The sequence below is a fragment of the Chlorocebus sabaeus genome, chromosome 5, assembly GCF_047675955.1.
Source record: "Chlorocebus sabaeus isolate Y175 chromosome 5, mChlSab1.0.hap1, whole genome shotgun sequence".
NCBI lineage: Eukaryota > Metazoa > Chordata > Mammalia > Primates > Cercopithecidae > Chlorocebus > Chlorocebus sabaeus.
The window spans coordinates 10,542,494-10,566,383 of NC_132908.1; the positions used below are offsets into that span (position 1 = coordinate 10,542,494).

General features: G+C 50.3%; 1 protein-coding gene across 8 annotated transcripts in view; it reads left to right on the top strand.

Annotated features, from left to right (window-relative positions):
* The window catches only part of CIITA (class II major histocompatibility complex transactivator), a 60,857-nt gene extending 37,984 nt beyond the window's left edge, over positions 1-22,873 (top strand). For 7 of the 8 annotated variants that reach the window (XM_073015170.1, XM_073015171.1, XM_073015172.1 and 4 more), the window contains 13 exons: positions 7-150; positions 1,074-1,238; positions 2,098-2,166; positions 4,173-5,823; positions 6,693-6,851; positions 7,848-7,919; positions 13,383-13,463; positions 14,170-14,262; positions 16,311-16,397; positions 20,064-20,147; positions 20,305-20,388; positions 21,126-21,223; positions 21,772-22,644. In XM_073015170.1, coding sequence (XP_072871271.1) covers positions 7-150; positions 1,074-1,238; positions 2,098-2,166; positions 4,173-5,823; positions 6,693-6,851; positions 7,848-7,919; positions 13,383-13,463; positions 14,170-14,262; positions 16,311-16,397; positions 20,064-20,147; positions 20,305-20,388; positions 21,126-21,201 — 2,765 coding nt within the window. In that variant the 3' untranslated portion in view covers positions 21,202-21,223; positions 21,772-22,644. Of the gene's footprint in view, positions 1-6; positions 151-1,073; positions 1,239-2,097; positions 2,167-4,172; positions 5,824-6,692; positions 6,852-7,847; positions 7,920-13,382; positions 13,464-14,169; positions 14,263-16,310; positions 16,398-20,063; positions 20,148-20,304; positions 20,389-21,125; positions 21,224-21,771 lie in introns of all 8 variants that reach the window. The other variant, XM_007985572.3, reaches the window with a different exon arrangement.
* The last annotated feature ends 1,017 nt before the right edge of the window (positions 22,874-23,890 follow it).

Genomic DNA, 23,890 nt, shown 5'->3' on the forward strand with positions numbered 1-23,890 from the left:
TTGCAGTGCCTTCCTCTAGTTCCTCGTTGAGCTGCCTGAATCTCCCTGAGGGACCCGTCCAGTTTGTCCCCACCGTCTCCACTCTGCCTCAGGGGCTCTGGCAAATCTCTGGGACTGAAACAGGGGTCTCCAGTATATTCATCTACCATGGTGAGTGCAAGGCCTGGCTCCCCGACCACGTCTCCCTCCTACCTGATTACTCCCTGACCTCATCTTCCCCATACTCCACGTACTTGGCAGTGGTGCCCTAGCACCTTCTCATGATCCTCCCTCCCCAGTACAACTTTCTCTGTCCCCATTTCCCAAAAATCAAAGCAGAGGGGCAGAGATTTCTGAGGCGGTCTGGGTGCATGACCAAGAGTGGTTGTATGGCCTTCCATATGTTGCTTTCGCCTTCTGACCCTTAGTTTTTCCTTATTTTTTTAATGTTTTTGTTTTTAAATTGCGACATCAATACATGTGCATTAATAAGCTAATGATAAGTGATGTTTACAAGAATTCACTGTCTCACTCTTTTAGTATGCTGATGTGAATAGTTTGGTGTGCATCCTTGCATAGCTTTCTCTGATTTGTCTTGTTCCCTAATCAGTAAAATGGTCCCTACTGACCCATCACACTGAGGGCTTGTCAATTGTCCCAGGGAAGGTGTGTTTGGGCTTTTAGGAATGAGGCCAGGAGGATGCTTCCACTCAAGTCCAGAGCATCCGTTCATGGTTGCATGACAGTTTCAGTATAATGCACTGGTATCTCAGAAGCAGAGAAGCAGTTCCTGATATCTAGGAAAATGAGCACTTACCACACAGCAGGAAGAGTGAAATAGTAGTACTTGCCCTAAGCTCCTTATGAGCTAATTGTGCCCATTTCACAGATTGAAAAAGCAAGGTTTCAGGAGCTAGATGTAAATCCAGAGCTCTTTCCTCAGCTCTGTCCTGAAATATCTTCCTTTGGAAGTTCTCCTCTCTTCTCTCCAGACTTCGTGAGCTCCACAGCCCGGTTTGGAGTAGGGGTGACCCAAGTGCGTTTCTGGAATCAATACCTGGTTGTTCTCACACCCCTCTCTACCCCCAATGTAGGTGAGGTGCCCCAGGCCAGCCAAGTACCCCCTCCCAGTGGACTCACTGTCCATGGCCTCCCAACATCTCCAGACCGACCAGGCTCCACCAGCCCCTTCGCTCCATCAGCCACTGACCTGCCCAGCCTGCCTGAACCTGCCCTGATCTCCCGAGCGAACGTGACAGGTAAGAACCCTCAGGGCCTGTGAAATGTACTAGAAGCAGGATCAAGGCCCTGGGGAAGGAATTGTCTTGGATAAGATCCACAAGCAAAGCTGCCTGTAGGGACAGCAGGTCATGTTTAGGGGTCAGTCAGGACAGGGAGGGTCTCTGGGGACTGGAGGCATGGTTGTGGGGGAGGGGACAGCCAGAGAATCCACATCCCATCCAAATACAGTCATCAACCTTCAGCTGCTTGTTACCCAGCAGAAAAGCCAGACAATGTGGCCAGGCCTTTTGAAGCTGAAAACCCTGATTTTTACATAGATATTGTGATTTTTTAATTTTAATTTTATTATTTATTTGTTTATTGTTGAGATGGAGTCTCTCTCTGTTGCCCAGGCTAGAGTGCAGTGGTGCAATCTCAGCTCACTGCAACCTCCACCCGACAGGTTCAAGCGATTCTCCTGCCTCAGCCTCTGGAGCAGCTGGGATTACAGGTGTGCACCACCACACCTGGCTAATTTTTGTAATTTCAGCAGAGACAAGTTTTACCATGTTGGCCAGGCAGGTCTTGAACTCCTGATCTCAAGTGATCCACCCGCCTTGGCCTCCCAAAGTGCTAGGATTATAGGCATGAGCCACTGCACCCCACCTGATATTGTGATTTTTTTTTTTTTTTTTAAACATAGGTGAAATTTTTAAAAGTACAGTTGGCCAAAGAAAGACGTCTATGAGTTAGATACAGCCTCAGGCCGATAATCTTATAACCTCCAACTTGGGAAACTCAACCCACGAAGGCTGTAAGGACTAAGTGGCTCAGAGGGAGGGGAGTCCCCAGGGGTAACCCTCACCCTAAATCTGGTACCTGCTTCTCCATCTCCAGAGCACAAGACGTCCCCCACCCAATGCCAGGCAGCTGGAGAGGTCTCCAACAAGCTTCCAAAATGGCCTGGTGAGTGGTGCGGGATCTCTGCCCTGGGTGCTGGAGATGGAAGCCCAAATCTGGCTTCACATCACTCATTCACTTGATGTTTATTCAATCCCTTCTTTGTTGGCTCACACACTCATTTATTTATTGATTCATTCATTCATTCATTCACTTATTTGATGATGCCGTCATTTCACCATTCACTCCACCACTCCCTCAAATAATATTTATTGCCCTTCAATAAGCCTGCACTGGGTGTTAACATCTCATTTTCAGGCTGAGAGAATGAATGAGGGGCAAGTGAATGATGGAGTGAGCGAGTGGATGAAGTGAGAAGTTGATGAGGATGGGAGCAATGGAAAGTGGGAATAAACCAGTGAATAGGCCGGGCGCGGTGGCTCAAGCCTGTAATCCCAGCACTTTGGGAGGCCGAGACGGGCGGATCACGAGGTCAGGAGATCGAGACCATCCTGGCTAACACGGTGAAACCCCGTCTCTACTAAAAAATACAAAAATCTAGCCGGGCGAGGTGGCGGGCGCCTGTAGTCCCAGCTACTCGGGAGGCTGAGGCAGGAGAATTGCTTGAACCCGGGAGGCGGAGCTTGCAGTGAGCTGAGATCCGGCCACTGCACTCCAGCCTGGGCGACAGAGCGAAACTCCGCCTCAAAAAAAAAAGAAAAAAAAAAAAAATAAACCAGTGAATAGGAGAATTGCTAAATTACAAAATACTTACTCTCACATACTGGTCTAAGCATGTTAGGTATATTAAATCATTAAAGTCTCGCACAATCCCAATATTATCCCCATTTTCCAGATGAGGCTACTGAGGCATGGTGGGATGTATAGCATGCTCAGAATTGCTCCAAATGGTAGAGCTGGGATTTGAACCCAGACACGTGGGCTCCACTGTCTTAACTCTTAACACTCCCTCCCATGACCTCCCCACGGTGAGTTGGTAGTGATCAAGAGAAGAAAAAGTTTAGTGAGTAAATGAAAGAATGAGAAAAGGTGGCCGGGCATCGTGGCTTACACCTGTAATCCCAGCACTTTGGGAGGCCAAGGCGGGTGGATCACCTGAGGTCAGGAGTTCGAGACCAGCCCGGCCAACATAGTGAAACCCCGTCTCTATTAAAAATACAAAAATTAGCTAGACGTGGTGGTGGGTGCCTGTAATCCCAGCTACTTGGGAGGCCGAGGCAGGAGAATTGCTTAAACCCAGGAGATGGAGGTTGCCGTGAGCTGAGATTGCGCCACTGCACTCCAGCCTGGGCGACAGAGCAAGATCCATCTCAGAAAAAAAAAGAGAGAGAGAAAAGGTCTAAAAGGAGTGGACAGATAAACAAGAGAAAGGATGAGTGAATGAATGGATGTGGAAATGAGTGAACTAATGAATGAGTGGGTGACTGACTGAAGCAGTTGATGAAGACAGTATGGGGGCCAGATGTGGTGGCTCATACCTATAATTCCAGCACCTTGGGAGGCCAAGGCAGAAGGATTGCTTGAGCCCAGGAGTTCAAGACCAGCCTGGGCAAAATAGTGAGAACTTAGCTCTACAAAAAACAAAAAAGAAAAATTAGCCAGGCATGGCAGTGGGCGCCTTTAGTCCCAGCTACTCAGAAGACTGAGGTGGGAAGATTGCTTGAGCCTGCAAGGTTGAGGCTGCGGTGGGCCATGATTGTGCCATCGCACTCCAGCCTGGGCAACATAGTGAGACCCCATCTCTACAAAAAAATAAAAAAATTATCTGGACATGATGTCACATGTCTGTGGTCCCAGCTACTTGGGAGGTGCAGTTGGGAGGATCGCTTGAGCCCAGGAGGTTGAGGCTGCAGTGAGCTATGATCACACCACTGCATTCTAGCCTGGGCAACAAAGCCAGACCCTGTCTCAAAGCAAAACAAAACAAACAAACAAACAAAAACTGTGTGGGGAACAGATGCAAATCATGGTGGCAGTGCTGGCCTTGTGGTGGCTGGCCCTGGCCCTGCCTCTCGCATACCCCTACCCTGACATGCCCCTGGCCTTTGCAGAGTCGGTGGAGCAGTTCTACCGCTCACTGCAGGACACGTATCGGGCCGAGCCTGCAGGCCCCGATGGCATCCTGATGGAGGTGGATCTGGTGCAGGCCAGGCTGGAGAGAAGCAGCAGCAAGAGCCTGGAGCGGGAACTGGCCACCCCGGACTGGGCAGAAAGGCAGCTGGCCCAAGGAGGCCTGGCTGAGGGCCTGCTGGCTGCCAAGGAGCGCCGGAGGCCACGTGAGACACAAGTGATTGCTATGCTGGGCAAAGCTGGTCAGGGCAAGAGCTATTGGGCTGGGGCAGTGAGCCGGGCCTGGGCTTGTGGCCGGCTTCCCCAATACGACTTTGTCTTCTCTGTCCCCTGCCACTGCTTGAACCGTCCGGGGGATGTCTACCGCCTGCAGGACCTGCTCTTCTCCCTGGGCCCACGGCCACTCGTGGCAGCCGATGAAGTTTTCAGCCACATCGTGAAGAGACCTGACCGCGTTCTGCTCATCCTAGACGCCTTTGAGGAGCTGGAAGCGCAAGACGGCTTCCTGCACAGCACATGCGGACCGGCACCGGCCGAACCCTGCTCCCTCCGGGGCCTGCTAGCTGGCCTTTTCCAGAAGAAGCTGCTCCGAGGTTGCACCCTCCTCCTCACAGCCCGGCCCCGGGGTCGCCTGGTCCAGAGCCTGAGCAAGGCCGACGCCCTGTTTGAGCTGTCCGGGTTCTCCATGGAGCAGGCCCAGGCCTATGTGATGCGCTACTTTGAGTGCTCAGGGATGACCGAGCACCAAGACAGAGCCCTGGCGCTCCTCCAGGACCGGCCATTTCTTCTCAGTCACAGCCATAGCCCCACTTTGTGCCGGGCAGTGTGCCAGCTCTCAGAGGCCCTACTGGAGCTTGGGGAGGACGCCGAGCTGCCCTCCACACTCACAGGACTCTATGTCGGCCTGCTGGGCCGTGCAGCCCTCAATGGCCCCCCGGGGGCCCTGGCAGAGCTGGCCAAGTTGGCCTGGGAGCTGGGCCGCAGACACCAAGGTACCCTACAGGAGGACCAGTTCCCATCTGCAGACGTGAGGACCTGGGCGATGGCCAAAGGCTTAGTGCAACACTCCCCAGGGGCCACAGAGTCCGAGCTGGCCTTCCCCAGCTTCCTCCTGCAATGCTTCCTGGGGGCCCTGTGGCTGGCTCTGAGTGGTGAAATCAAGGACAAGGAGCTCCCGCAGTATCTAGCATTGACCCCAAGGAAGAAGAGGCCCTATGACAACTGGCTGGAGGGCGTGCCACGCTTTCTGACTGGGCTGATCTTCCAGCCTCGAGCCCGCTGCCTGGGAGCCCTAGTCGGGCCATCAGCGACTGCCTTCGCGGACAGGAAGCAGAAGGTGCTAGCAAGGTACTTGAAGCGGCTGCAGCCGGGGACACTGCGGGCGCGGCAGCTGCTGGAGCTGCTGCACTGTGCCCACGAGGCTGAGGAGGCTGGAATTTGGCAGCACGTGGTGCAGGAGCTCCCTGCCCGCCTCTCTTTTCTGGGCACCCGTCTTATGCCTCCCGATGCACATGTATTGGGCAAGGCCTTGGAGGCTGCAGGCCAAGACTTCTCCCTGGACCTCCGCAGCACTGGCATTGACCCCTCTGGATTGGGGAGCCTCGTGGGACTCAGCTGTGTCACCCATTTCAGGTGGGGCGAGGGGCCAGGGGAAGAGGCATCCTTGTGTTGGGCATTAACTGTGGTCTTGGTGCCAAGCCCAGTGCTCTGTGGGGTCTCTTTTAGTACTCAGGGCAGCCGGGTGGGGCAGAATGGATTCTCTCCATTTTTAAGACGAGGATGTTGAGGCTCAGAGAAGTGAGGCTCAGCAAGTGAGAGGCAGTGGCATTCTCCCAATCAATATTTGAAGGCCTACCATGTGCCAGACACCGGGATATGTCTAGAATCTGAGACTGACCTGGGCTCAAATTTGTTTTATTCTTTCCACCCCCTGAGCAAGCCACCGTTTTCTTATGCTAAGAGTAAAGCCATGGCCTTCCCTTGGACTCTCTGCCTCCATTCTCTCCTCTTCCGCTCCATTTTATATTCAGCAACCAGACCAATCTTCTCAGAACTTGAATCTGATTGTATCCCATCCCTGCTTACAATCCTTCAGGGACACTCCACCACCGTCACGATGAAGTCTAAATTCCTCAATTTGGTTTCATTAAGTTGGTCTGCAATCTGCTTGAGCATTTCAGCTTAATTTCCAGAGGATTCCTTCCATATTCCCCCCTAAACATACTTTACCCAAGCTGCAAGGTCCTACATAATTGTGCCAATAATTTGGCAGTGAGCTTCCTTGTAGCTGAAGCAAAAAGTGAAAGAAAACCACCATGCGAGTTGTGAGAAAGTAGGAATCAACAAAGACTGGAGTGGTCATGGAAGGCTTTCTGGGAAAGGTAGAGGTTGAGCTAAGGAAAGAAAGTATTTTAATAGGTAGGAGGACCCTTCATGGAGCTGCCCTTCCACTAAGGTCTAGCCTGGTCGCCGTGCCTGGGTCTGAGGCCCTCCCTCCACAGGGCTGCCTTGAGCGACACGGTGGCGCTGTGGGAGTCCCTGCGGCAGCATGGGGAGACTGAGCTACTTCAGGCAGCAGAGGAGAAGTTCACCATTGAACCTTTCAAAGCCAAGTCCCTGAAGGATGTGGAAGACCTGGGAAAGCTTGTGCAGACTCAGAGGTGAGGGGAGAGGTGGATGGGAGGTGGTTCACACCATGCAGGTTGAGGACGTGTAGGACGCATTCTCAAGTTTGTCATGGGCATTTGCAGTGCCCCCTGTCCTCTGGGACACCCCATGCCCTCTTTCTGGGCATTGGCCCGCCAGAGTCTCTCACTGCACTCACTGCCCAGGCGGAGCCTCCAGAATTGAAAACTTTGCTGCATTCAAAACCTGCTATCATGTGTCCAAGTCTTAGGTAAAGCCATGGAGAACCTCTCCCCTTCTAAGAGTTCACAAAGATGCCTTGTGCATCTAGTAACAGAAGTGACACCCACTGCCACCCTTTGAGGTATTTAGGACAACTGTTGTCCCGAATTCATAGATGGCAGAGCTAAGGTCCAGAAGGCAGACAAAACTGGATTACAGAACAAGTAAACTGTCTTTCATTCATTCCTTCATCACATGTTTGAGCACCTCTTAAGTGCTGTCTGGGATAGGTACTGGTAAGTGCCTAATCTGAGGCTCATTTCCATGAAAGATACAGTCCTGAGATCTTTTATTTTTATTTTTATTATTTCCTAGAGACAGGGTCTTGCTCTGTTTACCAGACTAGAGTACAGCAGTGCAATCATAGCTTAGTGCACCTTCGGAACTCCTGAGCTCAAGCGATCCTCCTGCCTCAGCCTCCCGAGTAGCTGGGATTATAGGTGCACGTCATCACAGCAGATGATTTTTTAAGTTTTTGTAGACACAGGGATCTTGCTATGTTGCCCAGGCTGGTCTTGAACTCTTGGCCTCAAGCGATCCTCCTGCCTCAGCTTCCCAAAGTGCTGGGACTACAGTCATGAGGCACCGCATCCAGACAGATCTTTTTCTTTAAGAGGGGGACAGCAATTGCCCCAAGGAAAGCAATCCCCCTGGGGAATTTGGGGCACTGGGGCAGCCATCATGGACCCATGGGTAAGGGCTCAGCAACAACAATGCCTGCTCTCCCTAACATTGCCTGTTCTCTCCAGGACAAGAAGTTCCTCGGACGACACAGCTGGGGAACTCCCTGCAGTTCGGGACCTAAAGAAACTGGAGTTTGCGTAAGCAAAGGGATGGATTGTCTCATGAGTCTGCGCAAGATTTCCCCTGAAGCGTTAGCTGGGCTTGTACCATATGAATCGAGATGGATCTCCAGGGTCATTCTTACCCTCTTGCCCACCACTTTGGAAACAGCTTCCAGCAGCTGGAAAGTGGCCAGTCTGGGCAAATGCTGGAGGTTCTTGGATTTGAAGCTAATGGACCCATTTGCTGGTTAACATGGTCATTCCCATCACTCATTCAACAGACGTATTGAGCACTTGAATGACTGAGGCTGCTGTCCTCAATGAGCTGACAGTCTAATCAACTCCCCTCTGGAGGAGGATAGGGGGACTTCCTGGAGGAGGTGATATCTGCATTGAAGCTTCAGTGAGGATAAGGAATGAGCTGAGTGGGGAGAGGGGAGTAAGAAAGGCTTTCCTGGAATTGTAATTTGGCCAGGGATCAGAAAAGGCCCAGTGTGTCCCCAACCTTCTGCAGGAGGATGCCACTGACTATAGAGTTCTTTTCCCTCCTGTGGCCAGGAACTGCACAACGTCTCCTGTGCCTGAGTTTGTTTACTTCCACAACCAAGGGATGGCCTCCCTGGGGAGAATCTTTCCCCCAGTTTCAAGTATTCCCAGGAGCTTTTGAAGTGCAGCTAGGATGAAAAAGCAACCCTGCTTGCCTGGGACTATCCTGTTTGGGGAACTGAAAGTCTTGCATCCCAAGAAGTCCCTCAGTCCCAGGCAAACTGGGACAGTTGGTCACTCTATGTGCGGCCAGGGCTGGGGGCCAACATCCTAGACAGTGCTGCTGGGGTGACAGAAATGGAGACCTAGGCAGGGCTCTAGGGAGTCCAGTTGTATCTGGGTCACTGAGGAGGGGCAGACCACCACACAAGGGCCCCAAGAAAGCACAATAATTATTATATTTCGATCTGTCAGAACATAGCTTCTTTCTTTCTTTCTTTCTTTCTTTCTTTCTTTCTTTCTTTCTTTCTTTCTTTCTTTCTTTCTTTCTTTCTCTCTTTCTTTCCTTTTCCCTTCATTTCCTTTCCTCCCTTCCTTCCTTACTTCCTGCCTTCCATCTTTCCTTCCTTCCTTGCCTCCCTCCCTCCTTTCCCCCCTCTCTTTTTTCTTCCTTCCTTCCTTCCTTCCTTCCCTCCTTCCTTCCTTTCTTTCTTCCTTTCTTCCTTTCTTCTTTTCTTCCTTTCTTCCTTTCTTTCCTTTTTGTTTTTCTTTTCTTCCTTCCCTTCCCTTTCCTTCTTTTCTTTTCTTTTCTTTTCTTTTCTTTTCTTTTCTTTTCTTTTCTTTTCTTTTCTTTTCTTTTCTTTTCTTTTCTTTTCTTTCCTTGTCTTTTCTTTCTTGAGGCAGAGTCTTACTCTGTCCCTCAGGCTGGAGGGCAGTGGCGCAGTCACAGCTCACCACAGCCTCAACCTCCCTGGGCTCAAGTGATCCTCCCACCTCAGCCTCCCTAGTAACTGGGACTATAGGCATGCCCCACCATGCCTGGCTAATTTTTGTATTTTTTGTAGAGAGAGGGTTTCACCATGTTGCCCAGACTGGTCTCGAACTCCTGGGGTCAAGCAATCCTCCTACCTCAGCCTCCCAAAGCGCTAGGATTACAGGTGTGAGCCCCCGCACCTGGCCAGAACAGGCTTTTAAATTTGCAACTCACCCTCCATCTCAATTATCTCAGGCGACCCTCCTCTAGAGGCATTATCATCATCCCCCATTGTACAAATGGCAACATTGAGAACGAGAGACTTTACGTGGTTTATCCAAGGTCATAAAAGTCAGGTCAGCCTGGCCCTAAGTTCCTTCCACAGAAAAAGCTAAATGAATGTTTGTTCCTTGGTAGGGGTCTAGATCATCTAATGATTAGGAAGGAATTGTTAAATGCCTGTGGTATATTCAGTGCTTTTTTTTTTTTTTTTTTTTTGGAGATGGGGTCTTGCTCTGTCGCCCAGGCTAGAATGCAGTGGTGTGATCTCGGCTCACTGCAATCTCCACCTCCTGGTTGAAGCAATTCTCCTGCCTCAGCCTCCTGAGTAGCTGGGATTACAGGTGCCCGCCACCATCATGCCTGGCTCATTTTTGTATTTTTAGTAGAGACGGGCTTTCACCATACTGGCCGGCCTTCCAAACTGCTGGGGTTACAGGCATGAACCACCACGCCTGGCCTGTCATTCAGTGCATTTTATATATAGTCTCATTAATCTCACAAGCTACTGTGGGAGACAGATAATCATCATCTTCCCCATTTTACAGATGAGGAGACTGAGGCCTGGTGAGGTCAAGTGACTTGCCCATGGTCCCCCAGCTGGTCACCCACAAGCTGTCAGCTCTCCCTGATCACTGCTCCCCTGTGCCCCAGAAAAAAGCCAGCGTCTCTTGTTTTGAACAGAGACAAGGTGCTAAAATTGTCCAGAGGTAAAAATGATGCTGAAAAGGGGAAATGTCTGAAAACAATAACTGAGGGCCCTTTCTGGTTTAAATTATTTTCAACGGAAAAAGCCCCTAGTTCAAGATCAGAACTGCACTCTGGGGAACAGCGGCCATGGGGTGGAACAGCCTAGGGCCCGGTGACCAGCCACCTGGAGCCCGGAATCCCCTGAGGAGGTTCTGAGGGAGGAAGGAAGGAAGGAAGACTATTTCTGGCATTTTCTCTCACTTCTACTGTGCCTGGCACCCTGTAGACCTCATTTGTCTGTCAAATCAGGGTGCTCAACCTCTCAAAACCCTACAGAGACTCCACCTGTACACAAAGTCCTTCCCCAATTCAGTCCCCACTCACCTGTTCACCCTTACCTCCTACATTTGCTTGGTGCTCTCTCCATTCCAGCCACAGGGCCTCCTTGCCGGCTTTCACCCTCCTAGGCATGCTTCTGCCTCCAGGTCTTTACACCAGCTGTGCCCTCTGCCTGGAACGGTTCTCCCCAGATATCTGCATGGCTCACACCTTCACCTCCTCTGGTTTTTAGTCAGTGAGGCCTTTTCTTGCTTTTTCTTTTCTTTTTCCTTTCTTTTCTTTTCCTTTCCTTTCTTTTCTTTTCTTTCCTCTCTCCCTCCCTCCCTCCCTTCTTTCCTTCCTCCCTCCCTCCCTCCCTTCTTTCCTTCCTTCCTTCCTTCCTTCCTTCCTTCCTTCCTTCCTTCCTTCCTTCCTTCCTTCCTTCCTTCCTTCTCTCTCTCTCCCTTCTTTCCTTCCTTTCCTTCCTTCCCTTCCTTCCCTTCCTTCCTTCCTTCTTTTTTTTTTTTTTTTGACGGAGTCTCACTCTGTCACCCAGGCTGGAGTACAGTAGCACAATCTTGACTCACTGCAACCTCCGCCTCCCAAGTTCAAGTGATTCTCCTGCCTCAGCCTCCCGAGTAGCTGGGACTACAGGCGCCTGCCACCACGCCCGGCTAATATTTTGTATTTTTGGTAGAAACGGTATTTTACTATGTTGGCCAGGATGGTCTCAATCTCCTGACCTTGTGATCCCCCCTGCCTTGGCCTCCCAAAGTGCTGGGATTACAGGCATGAGTCACCACGCCCGGCCTCAGTGAGGCCTTTTCTGACCCTCACAGTTAAAAATAAAACTCCGGCCAGGTGTTTTATTTTTGGCTTATGCCTGTAATCCCAGCACTTTGGGAGGCCGAGACGGGTGGATCACAAGGCCAGAAGTTCGAGACCAGCCTGACCAACATAGTGAAACACCGTCTCTACTAAAAATACAAAAAAAAAAAAAAAAAAAAAAAAAATTAGCTAGGCATGGTGGCAGGCACCTGTAGTCACAGCTACTTGGGAGGCTGAGGCAGGAGAATCACTTGAAACCAGGAGGCAGAGGTTGCAGTGAGCTGAGATTGCGCCACTGCACTCCAGCCTGGGCGACAAAGTGAGACCCTATCTCAAAAATAAATAAATAAATAAAACTCCATCCCCCTCACAGTTAAAAATAAAACTCCATCCCCCTCACCACTGAGACAATGAATCACATTGTTTCAGACATCAGCTTGCTTTCCAATTTCTTTGATTATCTGTCTGTCTTCCCCACTGGAATGTCAGCACCCAGAAGGCAGAGATTTTCATCTGTTTGGCCCACAACATTCCCCCCGGTCCTGGCACATAATAGGCAAGCGGTCAATATTTAACAATGAATTCCTTAATCCAAGAACCCCATAAGATTGGGGTGAAATATTTGAGGAGACCGAGACTCAGGGGTGAAGGGATTTGCCAAGACCCTTATCAGGGAGGCAAATGTCAGATCCTGAAGTCAAACCCTGATCCTGTGGCCTTTTGCTGAGGCCAGTGGTCCTCAGACTTCAGGATTTCAGAGGCCGAGAACATTTCAGAACGAATTTGAGTGACCGTGTGCGGTTACTGTTTTAAAATTTTTATCAAGGATGCTCATTCAGACAAACGAATAACAAAATACCCACTGCTGGCACCATAATTTTACCAAAGAATGATCATTTTAATATTGAAAAAGTTCAAAGGACATAATTGCAGAATAAAAGACAGCTCTTTATATGGAATGCATTTAACCATATTTTTAAACTAAACGGCCCTTCATTGTCCTTATTTTTCTCATCTCCTTGAAGTCTGGTCTAAATGTTGATCCGGGCTGTGTGACCCTCTGCGAGCTATTTGATCTCCCAGTGCCTCAGTTTCCCTATATGTGAAATGGAGGTAAGAAGAGCCCGTAGCTCAGAGTCTTGAGGAGTAAATGAGATCTAGGCTGAGGGAAGGGCGTAGCATGTCCCTGGCTTATAATAAATGCTCAACAAATGGTTCCTTTTGTTATTGAAATGCAAACATATGTTAGTCAACCGCCTGGTTTACCATTGGCGGTGGTCCTCAGCTGGCATTTGAGGACTCCTTCCCCAGGCTGGGGAGGGAGAAGGGTATCCGTGGATGTTGGGAAGAGTAAGAACTGGCTCCCTACTTAGAGAGAAAAGCTGGGGAGCCCCAAGCTGAGAGTTCAACTTACCTCTTTTTCTTTTTTTTTTTTTTTGGGGACAGGGTCTCACTCTTACCCAGGCTGGAATGCAGTGGTGTGATCATGGCTCACTGCATCCTTCCCCTCCTGGGCTCAAGCGATCCTTCTAAGAAGCTGGGACCACAGGACACACCACCACACTCGGCTAATTATTGTATTTTTTGTAGAGACAGAGTCTCGTTATGTTGCCCAAGCTGGTCTCTAACTCCTGGGCTCAAGCGGTCCTCTTACCTTGGCCTCCCAAAATGCTGGGATTACAGACATGAACCACTGTTCGCTGTCTCAGCTGGCCTGTTGTGGGGGGCTGTGAAATCTACCCCAAGCAGAAAAGATTGGGGTCCTATGTGGAAGGGTTGCAGGGACCTAAGAGGCTGTGGTGGAAGGGAAGAGGAGGGGCCTCAGACAGGACCTGACTTCTGTGCCTTGTCTCTACCCCACCCTGGGGCTGAATGAGTGGCTGTGACTGTGACTGGAGGTCTTACCCTTGCTCTTTGCCTCCTAGGCTGGGCCCCATCTCAGGCCCCCAGGCTTTCCCCAAACTGGTGCGGATCCTCACGGCCTTTTCCTCCCTGCAGCATCTGGAGTGAGTATAGACTCTGGGACCCCTTCCTCTCAACATCTGGATGCAGTGCTGTGATCATAGCTCACTGCAGCCTCGAAATCCTGGGCTCAGTCCTCCTGCCTCAGCCTCCTGAGTAGCTGGGACCACAGGTGCATGCTACAGTGTCCAGCAACCTCTGGGTTTTGACAATCCCAAATCCTGCCCCCAAGGCACATGCAGAGAGAAAAGCCCTCACTTTGTCCCATTTTTTTCTCTCTTCCGCCTACTGCATCCTCAGCGTAGCTGGCACATGAGTGATGCGATGACTCCACAGCAGATGGGAATCCCCAAAATAAAAAAGTTGTAGATCCTTTTGTGACCTTTGAAACTCTTTTCCTCACAACCTCATTTGCTGCTCTCAGCAATTCAGCTGGGGAGGGGTTGGGGAGCATAGTCCTACTTTACGATGGAGGTTAAGGAAGTTGCAAAGCCTCAGCGGGTTCCTAAGAAACTAAACAGGGATTCGAGTCCATCACAAGTTACTTTGTCCCCTGGCTGGCTGGTTAGAGCCTCCAGGTGATGAAGTCCTTGTCTGAAAAGCTCAGGAGTATGCTGGCTGCCTATGGTGTATTAGAGCTGGGAGGCGGGAAGGGCAGGTGCCAGGGCTGAGGAGGCCCACACTGGGATGGGAAGGGTCAGATGGCCCCCTGGACGCTAGCTGATGGCCCCCATCTGATTCCACCTGCAGCCTGGATGCGCTGAGTGAGAACAAGATCGGGGACGAGGGTGTCTCGCAGCTCTCAGCCACCTTCCCCCAGCTGAAGTCCCTGGAAACTCTCAAGTGAGTGAGCTGGGCCTGCCCTTCCTGCTGAATCTGGCCCCCAAAGTCCAGCTGACTTTTTAAAAATTAATTTAAATTTGTTTTTTTAGACAAGGGCTCGCTCTGTCACCCAGGCTGGAATATAGTGGTATGATCATAGCTCTACAGCCTTGAACTCCTGGCCTCAAGGAATCCTCTCACCTTAGGTTCCCAAAGTGCTGGGATTATAGGTGTGAGCTACCATGCACAGCCCCAGTGGATTCATCCATTAATTCATTCATTCACTCACTCACCTATTCAATCAGCCATTCATCCTTCCATTCAATGATTCATTCATTCACTCACTCACCTATTCAACCAGCCATTCATCCTTCCATTCAATGATTCATTCATTCACTCATTCAGTCATTTCTTTACTCACTCATCCAACCCCTCACTCAATCATTTCTTTATTTAATTACCCAACCATTTATCAATTTACAAATACTTAAGGAGGACCTACTATGTGCAGACACTTTTCTAGGCCCTGCCCTGGAGACCCAGCTTGAAACAGAACAAATAAATCCCCTGACCTCAGGAATCTTAAATTCTAGTGAGGAGACATAATGAACAAGCAAACAAGTCAGTAATTATGAAGTGTACAGCAGTGAAAATAATGTTCGGTGACAGAAAATTATACTGGGGGTGAAATAGGAGAGACAGATTAGCATTTATGAATAAAGCATTATTATCAAAACAGTAAAACTTTTTAAAAACTGTTCTGGGCTCTGGGAAGTTGGAGATGGATAAGATACAGGAGGATCAATGTGATTTTTTCTCTTTTTTTTGGACAAGGTCTCGCTCTCTCACCCAAGGTGGAATGCAGTGGTGTAATTATAGCTCACTGCAGTCTCAATCTCCTAGGCTCAAACAATCCTCCCACCTCAGCCTTCTGAGTAGCTGGGACAGGTGCATACCATCACATCCGGCTAATTTTTGTATTTTTTTGAAGAGACATGGTTTCGCCACGTTGCCCAGGCTGGTCTTGAACTTCTGAGCTCAAGCCATCCTGCCTCTGCCTCCCAAAGTACTGGGATTGCAGGCATGAGTCACCGTGCCTGGTTCAATGTGATTTTTTTTTTTTTTTCTGTGATGTAGTCTTGCTGTGTAGCCCAGGCTGGAGTGTAGTGGTACGATCTCAGTTTATTGCAAACTTCACTTCCTGGGTTCAAGCAATTCTCCCACCTTAACCTCCCAAGTAGCTGGAATTATAGGCATACACCACCACACCCAACTAATTTTTGTATTTTTAGTAGAGATGAGGTTTCACCAGGTTGGCCAGACTGGTCTTGAACTCCTGACCTCAAGTGATCCGCCTGCTTCAGCCTCTCAAAGTGCTGGGATTACAGGCATGAGCCACCATGCCCAGTTCAACATGATTTTTTACTGAACCTAGAGGATATCAAAATCTTTCCACACTCCCCATCACTATCAAGGTCTTGGGATGGCCAAAGAATTTACCGGAATTTCCTTAGCAATTTCCTTAATTGTAGGACCCTGGGACTTCTCCAGTAATTTCTAGTATCCTAGGTAACACTGTAAGCTAGATTTCTTCTCCTTAGTCCTTCCCTCCCTCCCTTTCTTACCTGCCACCCCACTTAAGTATTTATTGAGCACCTACTATGTGCCTGGCAGTGCTTTAGGCACAGGGATACAGTAAAGAGCAAAACAGACACAGCCCTGCTCCATATGAAGCCCACAACCCAGCAGAAAGGATTACACAGCCATTAAACAAATAATGCCAACACTTATTTCACTATAGTGCTGAAAAGTGGCCCAGAGGGAAAAGAGGGGATCTTGTAGAATCATAGGACAGGTGGGGGCAGGAGGGTGCGCTCTCCCTCCCATCCACCTCCTCACTCCTGCCCTCCACTTGGCCACAGGACCTAACACTATCCTCTTATTTTCCGAGAGGTAGCTTAAGTCTGTCGACAGCGCCATTCACAGCCTATGACCCACAACTTTCCTTGAGGTCAAAGGGAGGCGTGCAAGTTTGGTCCTGAGCCCTCCCCCTCACTGTGTCCCCGCAGCCTGTCCCAAAACAGCATCACTGATCTGGGTGCCTACAAACTTGCCGAGGGCCTGCCTTCACTCGCTGCATCCCTGCTCAGGCTAAGGTAAGTGGGGTCCCGGCTACTGGTCAGGTGCCGAGCTGGGGGGCTGAGGAGCACAGGGAACCCACGTCATGCTGGCGGCAGGGGACACTGAGACCCTAGAAGCAATTACCACAGCTCTGAACAAAAGGATCAGCCGGACCTGGGGAAAGAAGCGGTGGGCAAGCCACTTATTCATTCCTAGCCCCTGTTTTCTTACCTGGAAAATGGGAACCATCTAAATGGTCTATGTAAGTACTTGGCACAATATTGGTCCTTTTCCCCCCAGGAATGGCCGGACCAGGCTTTTTCTGGAACCTAGGGGTAGTGGCTTCTGGAAGGCTAACCAGCACAGGCAGCTTTTGCCCGGGCCTTGTCACTCACATGCCGGTCAGTGCTTTCACTGCCACCTTCTGGTAGGCCTTGGCATAGCACCTCTTGCTTTTGAGTGACTTCCAGCCAGGCCCTGGAGTGGTCCCAGAGATAATGAGAGTACTGAGCTTGGACCAGAGCCCCAGTCAACCAACTTAGCATTACCAGCTCTTCTCACTCGCCAGACTGGAAGAAACTTCTCTTCTCTTCGCCAGAGCTCTGCACTTACTGAGGACAGAGTCAGATTCCCAGGAAAGATGGCATTTGGTCCCTTATTATTTGTTTAATTTTTAATTTTTTAATTTTTTTTTTTTTGAGATGGAGTCTTGCTCTGTCACCCAGGCTGGAGTGAAGTGGCATGATCTCAGCTCACTGCAACCTCTGCCCCCCAGGTTCAAGCGATTCTCCTGCCTCAGTGTTCCTAGTAGCTGGGATTATAGGTGGCCACCACCACGCCCAGCTAGTTTTTATATTTTTAGTAGAGATGGGGTTTCACCATGTTGGCCAGGCTGGTCTCAAACTCCTGATCTCAGGTGATCCACCCGCCTTGGCCTCCCAAAGTGAGTGCTAGGATTACAGGCATGAGCCATTATGCCCGGCCACTTTATTTATTTATTTATTTACTTACTTACTTACTTACTTATTTGGAGATGGGGTCTCACCCAGGTTGGAGTGCAGTGGTGCAATGATGGCTCACTACAACCTCAACTGCCTAGACTCAAGCGAACCTCCCACCTCAGCCTCCCAAGTAGCTGGGTCCTGTACCCTCCTGAGCCTTGTTAGTTTCTTCCCAGCATGAATCACTGTTGTACAATATTTTATTTGTGTAGGTGCTTACTTCTTGCTATGCAAAGAAAGTCAAAAGCGAAAATAGAATCTGTCTGGTTCACAGTTGTGCTAAAAACTAGAGATACAAGCATGAACCAGAGAGATGTGGTTCTTGCTTTTGAGTTTCTTTGCATAGTAAGAATTGAGCACATACATAAATAAAATATTGTAAAACAGTGATTCATGCTGGGAAGGAAACTGACAAGGCCCAGGAGGGTACAGGACCTCTGGGGAGATGATTCTTCTGTGGGAAGCTCTAGGGGAAAAGGACTCTAGGAAGAAAGAACAGCAGGTGCAAAGGTCCTAAGTGGGAAAAGGGGCTGGGTTTTGAGGGTCAGAAGGGCCACTGTGGCTGTGTGTAGTGAATGAGGGATAGAGGCTGGGCAATGGTGGAAGTAGGGGAGGTCAGGGGAATCCAGGTCACACATGGACGCCCTTGTGGGTCACAAGAAGCATTTGCAGTTTTTTCAGTGTGAATGGAAAAGCAGGTGGGCCTGTGAAGGTGACTCTTGATCTGATTTACACTTTCGTTCCTTTTTTTTTTTTTCTTTTTCTTTTTCTTTTCTTTTTTTTTTGTTTTTTGAGACCAAGTCTCGCTCTATCACCCAGGCTAAGGTGCAGTGGCATGATCTCGGCTCACTGCAAGCTCTGCCTCCTGGGTTCAAGTGATTCTCATGCCTCAGCCTCCTGAGTAGCTGGGATTACAGATGCCCGCCACCACACCAGGCTATGTTTGTGTTTTCAGTAGAGACAGGGTTTCGCCATGTGGCCCAAACTGGTCTTGAAATTCTGAGCCCAAGCGATCCACCCACCTCAGTCTCCCAAAGTGCTGGGATTACGGGTGTGACCCACCATGCCCGGACTGATTTACACTTTAAGAAACATCATATTTTATGGAATCTAAGAGGCCATCCATTGTAAGACCCCAACATTAGGCCAAAATGCAAACTGTGACATGCTATTGGTTATAAGACACATCCTGATCTCAGTGACATTCAAATGGTGACATACATGTCTTGGCATCGATGAAATAAGGTCAGATTACTCTCCCTGTGGGGTGGAGGAAGGGTATCCAGGGTTCAGAGATTGCAACACCCCCATCTAGTTTCTGCACTGGTAGCGGCTGACCTGTGATATGAGTTGATTTAGCCTGAATCCACTTGGCAGCAGTGTAAATCCGCTGCTTTTTTTTTTTTTTTTTTCTTTTTTCAAGCCAGAGTTTCGCTCTTGTTGCCCAGGCTGGAGTGCAATGGCGTGCTCTCAGTTCACTGCAACCTCTGCCTCCCAGATTCAAGCAATTCTCCTGCCTCAGCCTCCCGAGTAGCTGGGATTACAGGCATGTGCCACCATGCTCAGCTAATTTTGTATTTTTATTAAAGATGGGGTTTCGCCATGTTGGTCAGGCTGGTCTCGAACTCCTGACCTTAGGTGATCCACCCACCTCGGCCTCCCAAAGTGCTGGGATTATAGGCGTGAGCCACTGCACCTGCTGCTTTTATATGCAGCCCTGCAAGGAAGCTCTGAGGCTGAATCATGGCAAAGTCATGGCCCTGAAATCATACCCGCAGCAGCACCTGGCCTGTTAAAAGCCTGCTTGGTGTTGAGTAAACAGCCGAAGTTGGCATCAATGACACTCATCATGCTATTTTCACTGCTACTAATGCTGGTTGTGAATATGCCACAGAGACTCGAGCTGGCCCCGTAACTGGCTTTTTCTCTTCCTGCCCCCAGTGCTGGTCATGCCGTCTACATTGACTCATGTGACCCTCACCAATGTTCCTGTGAGGTAGTCAGAACCATAGCTAACATTTAGTTTATTCTAGGCACCAAGGCATATTCTAAATGTTATGCCAGCATTGATTCATTTACTCCTCCCCACAATGACTCAATCATGCCCATTTCACAGATGGACAAACTGAGTCTCAGAAGAGTTGAGTAGCTTGCCCAAGGTCACATAGGCAGTAAGAGGCATAGCTGGGATTTGAACTTGGGAAGTCGTTCTCCTGGGAGTTTCCACACAGTAAGGCAAGAAATGACTTCCTTTTAGTCCTGCTGTTTTCCTGGGCTCACTGTTTGACCACAGAGAAATGGCCTCAACTCTCTGGGCCTTGGTTTGCCTGTCTTTAAAATGGGGCAGTAATCCCAGTAGGCGGTGACTTCCATGGGGCTGACCTCCAGGCTGCAGGGGACACTGAGACCCTAGAAGCAATCACCACAGCCCTGGACAAGAGGACTAGTGGGACCTGGGGAAAGAAACTCTGGGCAAGTCACTTATTCATTCCTAGCCTCTATTTTCATATCTGGAAAATGGGAACCATTCTAATGGTCTATGTAAGTACTTGGCACAATGCCAGGCTCTGTTATGCAATAAATATTAGTCCCTTCCCTCAGGGATGGTGGGACCAGGCTTTTTCTGGAACCTAGGGGTGGTGGCTTCTGGAAGGCTGACCATGTATGGGCCTCCAATCCCTTCCCTTCTGTTTCTGACAGCTTGTACAATAATTGCATCTGTGACATGGGAGCCGAGAGCCTGGCTCGTGTGCTTCCGGACATGGTGTCCCTCCGGGTGATGGAGTGAGTGTGGGAGTCTGGGCGGTGGGTGGCTCAGCCCGGGGTGGGGGACACTGAGGGTCTCTCCCTGGGTGTCCTGGAAGGGCTGGGTGTGGGGGTGGCCTTGGTCTGGAGCTGGGGAGTCCCAAGGGTCAGGCCCCAAGTGAGTTTCTCTTGCCAGCGTTCAGTACAACAAGTTCACGGCTGCCGGGGCCCAGCAGCTCGCTGCCAGCCTTCGGAAGTGTCCTCACGTGGAGACGCTGGCGTAAGTCCAGGCAAACCTGGTGGGTGGAGAACAACTCACTCCCCAGGCATGTGGCCCAGTGTCATCCCAGAGCTCAAATCACGCTCTTCCCTTCACCCATCTGCAACCCTGGGTGAGCAGACACTGCCCCCTCTGGCCCCAGCTTCTTCATCTGTAAAGTGGGGATGGTCATAATATCCACCCAAGAGGTTTTGTGAGGCTTAAACTAATCAAGCCCTACAAAGCTCTTATAACAACGGTAGCTGGCACACAAAAATGCTCAATAAATGCTATATTAGGCCGAACCATATGAAATTGCTGACATCCACCCATTTTTGACCTGTAAAATTGGCAATTTCATGTGGTTCAAGTTTATCTTTTATTAAGTCACCATGATGTCCAATAGTGGTTACTTTATATTCTTTCAAAGCACTTTTATCTCCACAATCACTCGTATCTTCTAAGACACACAGGGTGGGTCTTACGAGACCCATTTTACAGATGAGGAAAATAAAGCACAGAGCAGTTAACTAAACTTCTGGGGTCACACAGCAAGTCAGTTGCAGAACCATAAAGGAATCTCGGGCCTCCTAGGCTTCCACTTTTCCCCATGACCCACACTGGTCTGTATCTTGCCAGGGGAAAAGTACCCAAGGTTCTAGGCTGGGTGGAAGGAGGGATTTGGAGGCAGCTGTCATTAGAGCCCCAGACCGCCTTCTCTCCTCTAACCTGGCTCTGTCTCCCTTTCCCCCTTGCAGGATGTGGACGCCCACCATCCCATTCAGTGTCCAGGAACACCTGCAACAACAGGATTCACGGATCAGCCTGAGATGATCCCAGCTGTGCTCTGGACAGGGTAACCAGGGTGGGCTTGGGAGGGGAGAGCCACAGGGGGTTGGGGGCAGTGTCCTTGTGAACGTGGCGTTCATAAAACGCAGGAGGGACACAGGTGGGGCTGGGCCACCACCCTTGGACGATCACATCATCAGAGACATCCCCCCATCTCCACCCTGGGCTCGGTGGAGCTGTCATCCAGGCTTTGCGAGCTTGATCCCTGTAGTCAGGCTTAGAGACCAGGGGACAGGAAAGTTGGCCGTCCACATCACCCAGCCTCAGTGCTTAGAAGAGCTTCCTTTGGGGACTCCAAGCCTTCCCAGCTGCTGTTTTGGCTTGATGGCTGCCCTGATGCTCCGGGTTTGTCTTCAGATGAACTTGCTTGACAAGTTTCCTGCCCCTCACTATGAAGATTGCTGTCCCCCACCGCTGTGCTCCCCGCACTGGGCTGCACATTCACCTCCATTCCCCACTGCCCCTCCCATTCCCCATCTTGATAGCACCCTTCCCAGGTGTCAAGTTGCCCCTCCTAGAGTGTCCAACCCCCTCTCCTGTCTCCTCCCCCTACAGCACGTTCTCTGAGAACACCGATCACGCTGGACCTTGAACTGGGTACTTGTGGACACGGCTCTTCTCCAGGCTGTATCCCATGAGCCTCAGCGTCCTGGCACCCGGCCCCTGCTGGTTCAGGGTTGGCCCCTGCCCGGCTGCGGAATGAACCACGTCTTGCTCTGCTGACAGACACAGACCCGGCTCCAGGCTTCTTCAACGTCCAGTTGGATGGATGCCTGGTGGCAGCTGCAGTCCACGCAGGAGCCCTGAGGCCTTCCCTGCAGGACATTGCGGACAGCCACGGCCAGGCCAGAGAGAGTGACGGAGGCAGCCCCATTCTGCTTGCCCAGGGCCCTGCAACCCTGGGGAGAAAGTACTTCTTTTTTTAATTTTTAGACAGAGTCTCACTGTTGCCCAGGCTGGAGTGCAGTGGTACGATCTGGGCTCACTAAAACCTCTGCCTCTTGGGTTCGAGCAATTCTCCTGCTTCAGCCTCCGGAGTAGCTGGGACTACAGGCACCTACCATCACGTCTGGTTAATTTTTTTTATTTTTAGTAGAGACAGGGTTTTGCCATGTTGGTCAGGCTGGTCTCAAACTCTTGACTTCAGGTGATCCGCCCACTTCAGCCTCCCAGAGTGGTGGGATTACAGGCGTGAACCACCGCACCCAGCCACAGAGAAAGTACTTCTCCACCCTGCTCTCCGACCAGACACTTTGATAGGGCACACCGGGCACTCAGAAGACACTGATGGGCAACCTCCAGCCTACTAATTCCCCAGATTGCAACAGGCTGGGCTTCTGTGGCAGCTGCTTTTGTCTGTGGGACTCAATGCACTGACTTTGTTTGGCCAAGGCCAAAGCTAGGCCTGGCCAGATGCACCGGCCCTTAGCAGGGAAACAGCTAATGGGACACTAATGGGGTGGTGAGAGGGGAACAGACTGGAAGCACAGCTTCATTTCCTGGGTCTTTTTTCACTACATTATAAATGTCTCTTTAATGTCACAGGCAGGTCCAGGGTTTGAGTTCATACCCTGTTACCATTTTGGGGTACCCACTGCTCTGGTTATATAATACATAACAAGCCACTCCAAAACATAGTGGCTTAAAACACCACACATATTTATTCTGCTCACACATCTGTCATTTGAGCAGGGCTCAGCGGGGACAGCTCCTTCTGTTCTACTCTGTGTCAGGTGGGGCAGCTTGAGGGCTGGGCTGGGGTCACCTGAAGACTCGTTCTCCTGTATGTCTAGCAGGCAATGCTGGTTGTTGACTGGGGGCCTCGGTTCCACTTAGGAACGGTTGGCTGGGACCCCTCCATGTGGGCTAGTTGGGCTTCCTCATAGCATGGTGGCTAGGTTGGAGGGTGTCCCAAAAAGAGAGAGAAAGAGAGAGGAGGAGAGAGAGAGAGACCACTTTTCATAATCTAGCCTTAGAAGTCACACAGTATTACTTCTGCACATATATATTTTTTTAAGAGGTAGGGTCTTGCTCTGTCGCCCAGTCTGGAATGCAGTGGTATGATCACAGCTCACTGCAGCCTCAACCTCCTGGGCTTAAGTGATCCTCCCACCTCAGCCTCCCGAATAGCTGGGACTACAGGTGTGAGTCACCAAGCCCAGCTAATTTTTATTTTTATTTTTGTAGAGCCAGGGTCTCACTGTGTTGCCCAGGCAGGTCTTGAACTCCTGGCCTCAAGTGATTCTCCAGCCTCAGCCTCCCAAAGTGCTGGGATTATAGATGTGAACCACCACACCCAGCCCACTTCTGCCATATTTTGTTGGCCAGTGTGACACGGGTTGCTGCTCTCCTACCCACCCTCCTTTCACCACATGTCGCATGTACATGTGTGCACGTACACACACACACACACACACACACACTCTCACCAGAGCCCACCTTGACTCAAGTCCTCTTTTCTGAGAGGATTTTTCTTTGTGGCTTCCTAAAATTCAGTGGAAAATTCATTGCTTGGGGATGAGAAAGGTTGAAGCACCAAAAGCTGTACCAAGGGGAATGTTTGCCTCTGCCTCTGACATACAGCTCTGTCCTGGGAGTGAGCTGGTTTTTAGCAGAGATGGAGTCCCACCTTGGCTGCAGTGAGCCCGAAAGGGACTTGGCAGCTCCGCTTTCT